The 12,230-nt window shown below is 36.4% G+C and overlaps 1 protein-coding gene across 1 annotated transcript in view; it reads right to left on the minus strand.

Annotated features, from left to right (window-relative positions):
• Positions 1 to 11,695, minus strand: part of wdr19 (WD repeat domain 19) — a 19,800-nt gene extending 8,105 nt beyond the window's left edge. The window contains exons 1-26 of the mRNA XM_042778878.1: positions 11,594 to 11,695; positions 11,106 to 11,194; positions 10,960 to 11,028; positions 10,691 to 10,816; positions 10,497 to 10,612; positions 10,149 to 10,264; positions 9,982 to 10,062; positions 8,951 to 9,063; positions 8,557 to 8,730; positions 8,305 to 8,375; positions 8,048 to 8,220; positions 7,458 to 7,572; positions 6,375 to 6,481; positions 6,152 to 6,274; positions 5,214 to 5,363; positions 4,733 to 4,880; positions 4,222 to 4,429; positions 3,877 to 4,036; positions 3,164 to 3,274; positions 2,955 to 3,064; positions 2,715 to 2,772; positions 2,260 to 2,406; positions 2,051 to 2,133; positions 1,877 to 1,960; positions 538 to 684; positions 229 to 353 (exon numbers count right to left, since the gene is read on the minus strand). Of these exons, the coding sequence (XP_042634812.1) occupies positions 229 to 353; positions 538 to 684; positions 1,877 to 1,960; positions 2,051 to 2,133; positions 2,260 to 2,406; positions 2,715 to 2,772; positions 2,955 to 3,064; positions 3,164 to 3,274; positions 3,877 to 4,036; positions 4,222 to 4,429; positions 4,733 to 4,880; positions 5,214 to 5,363; positions 6,152 to 6,274; positions 6,375 to 6,481; positions 7,458 to 7,572; positions 8,048 to 8,220; positions 8,305 to 8,375; positions 8,557 to 8,730; positions 8,951 to 9,063; positions 9,982 to 10,062; positions 10,149 to 10,264; positions 10,497 to 10,612; positions 10,691 to 10,816; positions 10,960 to 11,028; positions 11,106 to 11,194; positions 11,594 to 11,599 (3,010 nt within the window). The 5' untranslated portion in view covers positions 11,600 to 11,695. The remainder of the gene's footprint in view (positions 1 to 228; positions 354 to 537; positions 685 to 1,876; positions 1,961 to 2,050; positions 2,134 to 2,259; positions 2,407 to 2,714; positions 2,773 to 2,954; positions 3,065 to 3,163; positions 3,275 to 3,876; positions 4,037 to 4,221; positions 4,430 to 4,732; positions 4,881 to 5,213; positions 5,364 to 6,151; positions 6,275 to 6,374; positions 6,482 to 7,457; positions 7,573 to 8,047; positions 8,221 to 8,304; positions 8,376 to 8,556; positions 8,731 to 8,950; positions 9,064 to 9,981; positions 10,063 to 10,148; positions 10,265 to 10,496; positions 10,613 to 10,690; positions 10,817 to 10,959; positions 11,029 to 11,105; positions 11,195 to 11,593) is intronic.
• Between the last annotated feature and the right edge of the window lie 535 nt (positions 11,696 to 12,230).

Genomic DNA, 12,230 nt, shown 5'->3' on the forward strand with positions numbered 1-12,230 from the left:
AAATGTACAGAAAAATCAATTAAAGACGTAATCAAGTACTACTTAATAAAGCAGTCTGACAATTTGAAATATACCCATATCTTCACTTAATTGTGATAATGTGAGAACTACTATCATTTCTGTCTTTAAAATTTTGAGTTTAATATTTTATCAGCACATATATGATGGGACATGAAAATGTACTGCATAGTAGGAACGACCCAGGAGTGAGAAGATCAGAGAGATCACCGATGATGTCAGCGTAGACCTCCATCTGCCCGTGCTGCTGGGCGAGCTGAAAAGCTTCATCGCTGCAACGTGACAAAACCAGGAACTGGATCGCTGAGCCATAATCACTCAAACGCAGGAAAAACCTGTGCAGTCACCGAACATTCATCACACTCACAGAACATCAGGACGAGCAAAGAACTTGAAATAAGGACTAATGATCTGGAAAATGCACTTTCACTGGTTAGGAATACATTTGGTAAAAGAAGAGAAATGTTATCATTTAATTTCCTAGACACACAGGTTTTTGGGGTTTCTCTCTTTACTCACCTGGCCACCATTTTGGCTCCTTCGATGGACTGAGTTTCTCGTACGATGCGCACAGCCTCCTCAGGGCTGTTAAGATGCTCCAGTAGGATTCGAATGACGTTGTCCCAGTCTCGTGCACTTTCATAGGCCATTGCTGCCTCTTTATATCTATACACATATGCAAAATTTGGAAAGTGGCAAATCAGGGAATGTGTTTCTTGAACGTGGTTTTATGATAATGTTCATAACATGTGGATAAACACACTAACTTTCAGAATTCAAGTATTCCTATTCAGAGAGAAAAAAAACCCATTAATTAAACTGAGCTGAAAACACATTCCATACTTCACAAGCCTGATTTTCAGTCAATCAGAAAAAAAAAATAATAATAATTTGCATGCTGAAAATATATTTTTTTCTTTTTGAAACAATGCACAATGCTGTATCTCAGTTAACACAGTAGTACACAACAGTCAACAGCAAAAACAACTCTTTAATTCTAATGAGAGGGTGGATTTTTTTTTTTTTATTCTGAAACTGAGGATGTTTTTTATGCATATTGGTGGAAAATCTTTAATAACAGTATATACATAAATATTAGGGCCGGGACTTTAACACGTTAATTGAGATTAATTAATTACACAAAAAATAACGAGTTAATTAAGATTAATTAATTACACAAAAAAATTTCCGCATTTTTAATAACTCATTTTTGCACGGCGGAACGTTTCTCACTGGATGAGTTTCGGCGGACCGATTATACTGGAGCACCAACTAGCGTTCATGACTTCAGACAACAACAAACCACAGTGAACATGAACGAAGAAGCAGACGAGACCGCTTTGGTTGGCCCCTTGCAGTATGTTATGGCCTCTGAAGCAACAGAGAGATGTTTTCTAATAGTCAGGGTTTCCAATGTTCTGAATGTACTTGACAGTATTGTGTTTTACTTAAAAAACAGTTTACAGAAGGTTCCAGCACCTATAAGCTACCTGAATTTCTGAAATGTACTATTTCTAAATTGTTTCTAAATATGCTATTGCTACACTTAATGGCAAAAATTGCACTGGTCTGCTAGACTTGGTTGAACAAAAATAAACAATATTTTGTTGCTTAAGCTTATGTATTCAGTCATTATTCAATGGTATACTATAAATCAATGTGAAAAAAAATTACATCTCACTGTTCTCAGGTCAAATATTTATATGCGATTAAAATGTGATTAATTTCAATTAAATAATTACAAAGCCTCTAATTAATTAGATTAATTTTTTTAATCGAGTCCCGGCCCTAATAAATATATTATATATGTTGTTGGAGTGTGTTTTCTTGGAGTGATTGTACTGCATTTGGTACATACTTGCCGTCCACCTCCTTTGCCTTCGCGTACTGCAGGTGGATCTTTGGGGAAGTCACATGGGGTAAGAGCTCGCCCACCTTTGCCCTGAGTTAACAGATCAAGATAAGCTACAAATCACAGGTTTCCACAGCACAGCATTCAAATCTGTGATGTTCTGCTGTGAAGTTGCGTTACCAGTTTTTGCAGCGTATGTAGACAGAGGCAGCTTTGTCATAGTACTGGCCTTTCTCATACAGCTGAGCCGCTTCTGAATATTGCTGCACACAAAAAGCATTCAGTCAACAACAAAAACAATCTGAATCACAGCATACTACTCTTTAACAGAGGCAACTGAGAGTGATTTGTATGTTAATGAACACACACTCATAAACACAAACACACACCTTCATGCTTTCCAGAATGGCTCCACAGTCTTTCTTCAGAGCTCTGCTGGGGTGTTTGATGGCCTGGTTGGCTCCTCTACGGATGTCACCCATACGAATAGACATACGAGCCACTCCTGCCAGACAGCTCTCATCATGATCCTGGAACTACAAACACACATATCAGGATCTCCTGCCAGCTACGGTCACTGAACGAGCAAACCTTCACCCTCTCTGCTCCTCTATGGTGGAATGAGATGCCAACCTCCACCCATCGCATCTTTCAAGAAGCAGCTGAATAAACCTGTTATTGTACACTACAAATATTGTTGGCTCTCAGACGAAATAGCTTTTGCAACTCTTTTGGAAGTAATGCAAGATGCAGGATCTACGCTCTATTCCATGATAGAAAAACACCCCAATAACTTGGTAAAAGTAAATGATAATCATAATTTCACAAACATGCAGACACTCACCTTGTTGTTTCCTGTTATGCCTTTCTCATAGTGAGCCAGTGCATTTGTATAATCTCCACTAGAGGGAGACACAACAACATATGACATTACATCAACAGCGATAACACTTTCTTATTCTCTCGGACTCATCTAGCAGCACAGAAAACAAGTCCATGTTACAATCAGGTACAGGAAAACGTGCATGAGCATGTGACATCTCCAAAACGTATGTAATTAACTAATCCAATGTAGCTGACTTACACGAATTCCAGCTGTATGGCATATTCTTTCGAAATAAATGGGATCTCATCAGGGTCCAGTCTTTTGGCCAGCTGTAACGCACTGTCCCAATGCTGCAGGTCCCTTCTCATCTACACACACAACAGCTCAACTGCTACAGTAATTAAAGTAACTTGGGAAGTATATACTTAGATGCACACATGTTAATTTTCATTTTTACTCTATTTTACCTCTAAAGCTGCCATCGGATAAGAAGAAGTCAGATACAAGTCCTGGGCTCGGTTGTAGTCATTGCAGAACATGGCCAAATGACCAGCCAGCAAATTTTGATCTTCAATTCCCTACAGACACAGTTAAAGAAAAACAATTCAATGCATTAAACAGTTTAAACTTCTCTTGTTCCCCAGACACAAAATTGCTCTGTTCCAAAACATGCTGCTTCGCCGCTTACTACCTAAATGGAGCCTTTTTTCAGACTGATATCATGTTTCTACAGTTATTGACATACACACTATATTACCTTGACATTAACTTACAGCAAACTAGTAAATGCTGCCGTGTGAGCATCACTTTCTCTGTGAGAGATGCATGCAATGATTTTATTTTAGGGGGCAGATGCACAGCTTTTGGAACAGCTTTGAATCAGCAGTGCAAATACTGAATGATGACTTATAGTCGCAATGCAACGGAAGTAGCGACAGATCTTTTCTTCCATACATATCCATTATCAAAAAATAATATCTTAATGTGAGCTTGAAAGAGGCAGGCTTTATGCCGACAAAATAACTGGAGTAGTCTGTTAAAAATGAAACGTATCCATGGATGAATTATTCACAGCAAGATCAGTATCATGCGTTTAGAAAATAAGACTGGTGAATTTCCATTTAATGCCAGCTTTAAAATGCTGTCTACTGAGGCATGTGCTAGCGACGTGTGGTCACACCTTGATGTCCTCTAGAGACATGACCATGCCGACATTTCCCATCATGCGGTACACTCTGATGGCCAGTTCCACCTCCATGTGATGCAGACATGCCCTGCCCAGCTCACCCCATGCCTCGCTTCTGTTCAAAGCTTTACAGATATTCCATGCATCAGAAAACCTGCACACACACACACACACACACACAGTAATAAATGTAGCTGAAGAAATCTGAAGTCAAATTAGTTGCAATCACTAACACATTATGCATCCAACAACCATGCTTCCAGAAGCATTGAGGTTTGTATTATTTGGCTTGATTTAGTCAAGCCTGCACAATAAACTAGCAATGCAGCATGAAAATACCTTTTGAGCATAACAGCCTGTTGCAGTAACGACTGGAGCTTGTCTTTACTGGTGTCACTGTGTGGGTTGTTGAGGAATGAATGTGTGTTCAGAACCACACTATTAATCTTCCCACTCTGGGTCTGACATGTCAGCTCCCCGTTATGCAACAGCAAGGGCTTATGGGAAAATGGCAACTTGGTGGCACCAACTAGAATCACTTTAGAACCTAGAAACACACACACACACACACGTTGTATTTTATCAATACCTAAATAAAACAAACTGTCTAGAACTTTGATAATTAGGGAAAAAAAAAAGTTTAAACAAAGTTCTGAAGCATTTGCATTCTTTCACTGTACTAAACAAAATATTACGTATAAGCTTAATACACAACGGTAATACCATTAATACTATTCTTCACATGCACACATGTTGATATTCTCATAACTTGACAATTTGAGGCTTATTTCTCCAAGGCACTGTCCATTTAAAATGAATTGAAAGAATGTCTAGCAGATATCAGTTTTACCCTGTATGGTGTCTTTGTGGAAGGCATATGTGTAAACTTTGTCCTCCTCATACGCCACAAACACGCCTTTATTGCTGAACCAGTTTTCCCACAATACCCCTTTAATGGCAGGAGAGAAGTCTGGGATCTCAAACACGGAATCGTTCACCTGTAGGAAATACAGACTTCACATTAGCCTCTCAGCAATGTCTCACTACTGGTCACTAAAGAGATCGTCTACCCAAAAATGAAAATTCTGTCATCATTAATTGACCCTCATGTCTTCCAAACCTGCTTGACTTTCTTTTATCTAGAAGTCAATGGTCACCACAACTGTTTGGTTACCAACAATGTTCAAAACATCTTCTGAAGAGAAGAAAGTAAGTCACACAGGTTTGGAACGACGTGAGGGTAAGTCATTTTGAGTGTACTATCCCTTTAAGAGAGGAAATATGTTTGTTTGTGTGTGTGTGTGTGTGTGTGTGCGCGTGTGTGTGTGTACCGGGCAGTATAGGAAGCTGTCACTTTTTTCATCAATAAAAACGAGACGTGTTCCGTTGGGGTCTGGAAAGACTTTGCGTACACCCACTGTGTGCCGATACTCATTCACACTTTGCCAGTCTTCAAAATAAAAACACTGAATCAAGCCGGTCTACAGAAAGAAAGATGAGCAGAAAAACATTAAGAATGATACAAATTTAGGTAAATAAGGTACATGAGGTCATGTTATATCACAAACAGTCGCACTAAAGGGAACACACTGCGCACACTTTAGTACCTTATTGCTTTTATAAAACTACGAAATGTTAAGGAAGTAAACGTTCATTAAATGCTATTTTAATAAGCATCCTTTGCTAGAGGATATATTCTATACACCATATATAAAGAACAGAACTATAATATATTATTAGCAGAAACTGGGAATGTCAATACTGGTAGATTAATTAACCACATTTAATTTTGTTTACAAAGTTTCAAGAACTCTTGGCTCTTCAACAAATACAATAGTTATTGAGAGGGAAAAAAAGAAATGCTGTTTGACTTCAGTTTACATACTGATTGCACTTTTTAGCATCTTATTTAAATTGTTAGATTGTTTTAATGTATTATTAATAATATTACTACTACTAATAATTTAAATATCCACTATGCTGGTATTGTCATGTGAAATATGATGTAAAGCTGTGTTGCTTTTCCTTGCCATTTACAAATATTACGTCTCCGCTCCTGTGGCATAGTAAAGTGTTCTTCAGATGTGGTATTTTTCATCTGTTTAATGAATGCTGCATTTTGGACATTCTATTTTTTGCATACTGTATAGTAAGGAATTACGTGATGCATGCATTTTATAAAGTATATTTAACACAAATCAATCAGCATCCATAAATTTAATAAAACGAGGTAAAGGAGATAAACGAGATGTATATGTGAATGACTCACGTCCGTCCCATAATACAGAAACTCAGAGGTGAGAGCATGACTGAGTATGCGGTATTTCTGATCGGGTTCTGGGAACAGTTTCGTCTGTCTGTCCTCCTGAACAACCTGCTCATCTCCATCAATCTTTCATACACACACGCACACACACAAATTAAAACAACAAGTTAGATCAAAAAGCTGACAGTCATAAACTCATATTTTTTTCACATGATTGTCTTCTTACCACATGCAACTGAACTTTCCCCTCAAACAAGGCAGCAGCATAGTCACAGTTCAGACACATACTGGCCACTGTTCCTAAATACTCAGTGTCTTTTACACGCTCCACACCTGAAACACACACATGCACACTTTAAGGGATAGTTCACCCAAAACTGAACATTCTGTCATCATTTATTCACCATCATGTCATTCCAAAAACCCATAAGACGTAAGATTTTGAAACGCAAATGAAAAATTATTTTTACTGAAATCTGACAGGTTTATGTCCCTCCTTTGAAAGTCCAAGTAATCAAAACTTAGACTGTCATAAAGGTGTCATAAAAAAGAATCCATATGAATTGAGCAGTCTTGTGAAGAAATATGATTGCTTTATAAGATGAACAGGTTTTTATTCACATATAAAACAATGTACATAGAGCACATCACATATGGTAAACACTGAAGCTCGTGTCACATGCTACACTGGTTCTCATGCACGGAGCATGCATGTTTGAGCTTTCCTGTTTACCATATGTGACGTGCTACTATGTACACTCTCAGAAAAAAAGGTACAAAAGCTGCCACTGGGGAAGTACCTTTTCAAAAGGTACACTTTTGTACATTTTAGGTACTAATATCTACACTTTAGGTACTAATATGCATCTTTAAAGGTACCAATATAGACTCTTTAGGTACAAAGGTGTGCCTTTTGAAAAGGAGCAGTGACAGCTTTTGTACCTTTTTTTCTGAGAGTGTATGTGTGTCAATCATTCTTTAGATGTAAATAAAAGGCTAAATCAAATCTGCTCATCATACAAAGTGATCGTATCTCTTCACAGGACTTGGATTAAACTGCTCGATGGATTCGTTTTACACCTCTGTGACCTTTTTGGAGCTTCTAAGTTTGGCTACCTGGACTTTCAGTGGCGGGATTAAAAATATCTTGATTAACCAAAGTCTTATGGCTTCAGAACAACATGAGGGTGAGTAAATGATGAAAGAATTTTCATTTTTGGGTGAACTTTCCCTTTAAGTACAGAAAGTCAATACTACGTCAGAACATTTCTTTTTCCTCTAATCTGAATTCATACTGGTTCGTACTTACCACCGTCTCCTAATGCATAAAACCATGCTCTGTTATTCATGCCTACAGCAACATGATATGGTCCCACAGCTATGAAACTAGGTTCCACCTCCACTGCAATAGCAACGGGGGACTCCTGAGAAGAGATAAAATACTATCGATAAATTATACTTTTACATTTTCTATGCAAAACATTCTGGCAAAAACACAACAAAAGGGTTGCTATGCAATTGCTTAAGTGCTCTCAATCGTTCTATGGGTCTTGCTAGATGGCGAAAAAACAAGGTACTCATAATGCACATGCTCACAAAGCTTATGGGCAGGCACTAGGCAAGCAACACTTTTACTGTTGGTCACCTTTTCCAAACTCCTAATGCTGAGTATTGAACATGAATGTAACCTATTTTGCACTGCGAGTGTGTATGATACCTCAAATAGTGCAACTTGTTGAGAAGAGCTGTGCTATTAATTTTCTAAGCAGTCAGAGATGATTAAACGGGTGTAAAAAAAATCCCTCTAACCATATCTGTAGGTTCTTTTAAGCTGGGCCATTTAGCGTCCACCCAGAGCACACTAGAAACCTTCTGCATGTCTGTGTGTCGTCTCCTTACCCCTTCCACCTGGTTGTCGACCGTAACCTCCAACAGGGATGTTAGATAGGCGATTCTAGTGCCACTGCTGTCTCCCAGTATGGGCAGCTTGGTGAGGAAGACGTGCAAAGATCCCTGCTGAGAAGATACAGCTAGCAGCTGCCCATCATCAGTCCAACACATCTGATCAAGGCCTGAGAAAGACACCCACAGAACTAAGAACTGATACTTTACACACAAATACAGTGCATGAATGTACATCAAATATTAATTCATACCTTTGGTCTCCTCATCCAGAGTGACTATAGCATACATTTCCTTTAGATCAGTCAAGTCGTGTATCTTAATACTGACAGGGAGATAATGATAATATAATAATGTTATCTAAAAGCACAGGAAGAAAATGAAATCCTTTAAATCATTAATTTTGACAACTGGCCAGCAAGTCGATCTGCCCACCGGGAAATGTGGCAGAGGGCAGTTATGCAAACATCTATTGTAAAGACGTGCATACTAATGAACACTTTTACCAGTTGTCCCCACAGGACGCAGCCTTGTTTAGGGACTGTGAGATGGCGATGCTAGTCAGGCTGTCTTTATGATTGTGGGCTTGAAACAACTCTTGGCCAATCTCACGGATGTGTGTGGAAATGACCACAAAGTAGCCATGTGAAAATCCAATCATGATATAGCCATCCCCATACCTAGAGAAAGAAAGAAACATGTGCTGCTCAGTATATGAAAGACACAACGAAATGTGCAATTATTTGATTTCAGTTATTTGTTTTTTCTTTGTTTTTTTCTGTGTAATAGCTCTTCAGGTAAAAGAAAGGTACATTACAAATAAAATGTAATATTATAATTATAAATGACCTACAGCCAGACTGTGACAGGCACATTCAAACTGTGTGTGTGTGTTTGTACCAGCGGTAGGAGATGATGTTGCCGTAACGCTGCTGAAATGCCAGTTCTATGGGGTTATCAGGGTCATTCAGATTAAACAGAAACAGGGTCTTCTTCCCCAAAGCCACACTCACCTGCAAATTAAAGATTATTTAGTCAATCTGTAGATAATTTTGCATACTCGTGAATCAAGGTATGTTTCTGAGCAGATGAAGACAAGATGAGATGGTTATTAATGGTAAACATTATAGAATTCACCTGATGTGTAGTCACAGGGTAATGTACATCAGCTGTTTTAATAACGGCTTCAAATGCAGCTAATCCTTTCAGAATTACAAACTGGAAATATTTAATAAAGTTAGTTTCCCTGTTTGTAAGGTGATGCCAGACCCAGAATTCATTTGTATTGAAATTTTATTTTTATTTGCATCCATAAAGTTTAAAATAAAAACTGCATAATCCCATATTGTGATTATTATAATTTATTAAATAATAATAACAATGATAATTATATTATTATTATTATTATTATTTTATATATATATATATAGATATATATATATATATATATATATATATATATATATATATATATATATATATATATATATATATAATATATATACATACACACACACACACATATATATATATATATATATATATATATATATATATATATATATATAAAAAACAACTTTATATAACATGAATATATAATTTAACTACATTTAATTAATTTAAAAACATTTTATATAATTTATATTTTAAATAATTTACAAGATATAATTATAAATTATCTTTTAAAGGGAGCAAGTCAGAAGACAGAGAGATATTTTAAATATATTTTTAATCATATTTTATTATAATATAATATAATTATTATATTAACTTTACTGTGATGTAAAAAAATTTTTTGCGAAAATGTAAAAAAAAAACAAAAAAAATTAAAAATATTATTGTAATATAAGATTTTGCTCTGACATTCATTTCTACCTACTGTATAAGTAATATCAGTGTAAAAATGAAGTCAAATGAGCATGTTAACATACAGTGCTTTCTCCTGGGGATGATCTCTCATCTGTTTTCATCACTGAGAACTGAACATCTGCAGGATCTGCTCTCACAGAGGTCTGAAGGGGAGAAAAAGGAGATAAATAAAGCTATTAATATGTCTGCATCAACATATACAACACCTCTCTGATGGACCCTCACGCACCTGTCGAATGGTGTCTCCCTCGTGATTGCTGATGGTTATGCTGCGGTCTTCACTGCCCAACGCCAGCAGGTTCTGAGAGCTCCAACAGCCACATGTGATTTTCTTTGTGTGCTTACCTACACGTACACACGCATGACGTGGAAACTAGTCACACAGCACTCTATTAAATTCAGTTTTCTTAAATTATCAAATTTTACAAAGAATATATAGTAGAATTAAAAGGAAAATATGCTTTTAAAACAGTTTTAAAGTTATATAAATAAAAAATTAAGAGAAGTTTATTCCATACAGCAAATCTTTTTTTTTTAAATTAATTTTCTATTAATATTTTTTATTATTTAATTTTACCCAGAACCGGAATCTTGCGTGAGGTTTGCTGGTTGTAGATGAGCAGGTTTCCTTTAGATGTGCCAACAGCCAACAGCGGCCCAGTTTTGGACCAGAGCAGAAAGGACATCTGATCTCTGTATCAACCAGAAAAAAAACAGGTGTCTCAAAAACAATCCGATTCAAAGAGTTCGCTCTCTCGTCACGTCACTCACTTCATGCCACTGTCCAGCTGTGAGGTTTTGTTAACATTTGCATCCCACAAGTAAACAGAACTGGACTTTTCAGCAAGCACAGCCAAGATATCGCCATCTTTATCCCAGTCGAGAGATACACAGTTCCTGCATGCACAAAAATAAGTATGAGCAACAATAAAAGAGCACGTCAGTCCTGCTGTATTATTGCTCTTCAGTTAATCACATCAGATCTTTCTCTTCCAATTAAGAGTCTCAAATACAAAGAAAGTGCCTGAATGCTCACTTACCCAGGGAGATTTAACTCATTCACCTTCTGTCCATGCCGATCAAAGATTTTTACAAAATTGTCAGGTCTGTGGATACACAATATATGATATACATAACTTTTAACTCCTTATTATGGATGATTAATATATGGGATGTTTATCTTTTTGCTAATGCATTGTAGTTTCCTACTGTTTTCTGCCATTTGTATTGCAAACATGATCCAGACCAGGACTTTTCTGACAGCGTGAAAACACGCTGAAAAGAGACAAACATCAAAGTTTCACATCAATACAGCTCGCGGATCAATTACATTCATACAGTATCAGGATAAAGTGACCACAAACGACATAATATTAACTAAGATAGTGTTACAAAAGTCCAGTTATTTAGGTCAACATTATTTTTATTATTAAACACGAAAATATGACTGAGTTAATCGATATTTCGCAGGTGATATTTGTTTATTTACACGCATTTACATGAACTGTTGAGCTAGCTAACTTAACTAGCCGTCGTGCTAACGCTATTCGTGACGCTCTTAAAAGCACGCTAACATTCGTCTTCACCAAAGCACATGTGTGCTTCAAACGGCAATATGCCCTTTTTAATACAATGCGACACTGCGTTGTTTTATATACGTAAAAACATACGTGCCTTCATTTTTGTTTGTCGAAAACGTTACACTTCCCAGGCTGCTTCACTCCGACGCGTCTTGATCTCTCGTAGCAACCGCTTAGCAACAGCCAATCAGCGTTCAGCAAGGCAAAACGACTGTTTACACAGAACGTAAAAGGAATTTTTAAATAAGATGATTTTTAAAGAGTTAAATAAACAAATACATAAATGACAGAGAAGTATATTTGATAATTACATTTGATTATAATTATATTTTTAATAATTATATATTATTTATTTGCTAGCCTACCACCCATCCCTCCTGAGAACCATACAAAAAGTTTTGAGATTTTTTTTAATTTTTATTTTTGTCATTGCATTGGTTGGGGCATACGAAACAAATGTAGAATACCATTTTTGAAAAAAAAAAAAAAAAATATATATATATATATATATATATAATTCATATTTTATTTCTAAATCCCTTGTAGAGTACGCCAGGGCTAAGTTATTTTAAAAAAAGACACGAAAAGGCATGTACAGGCCAAAACAATTTTTTTTTTTTTTTTCTCTAATCAATTTTTAGGTTTCAGGCTATTTTTAACCAAACTTTGTACAAAGATGATTCTCAACTATGTTATGAAAGATATAACAGAATGATTTGATATACTATTTT

Source organism: Cyprinus carpio, chromosome A1 (genome assembly GCF_018340385.1).
Source record: "Cyprinus carpio isolate SPL01 chromosome A1, ASM1834038v1, whole genome shotgun sequence".
Taxonomy (NCBI): domain Eukaryota; kingdom Metazoa; phylum Chordata; class Actinopteri; order Cypriniformes; family Cyprinidae; genus Cyprinus; species Cyprinus carpio.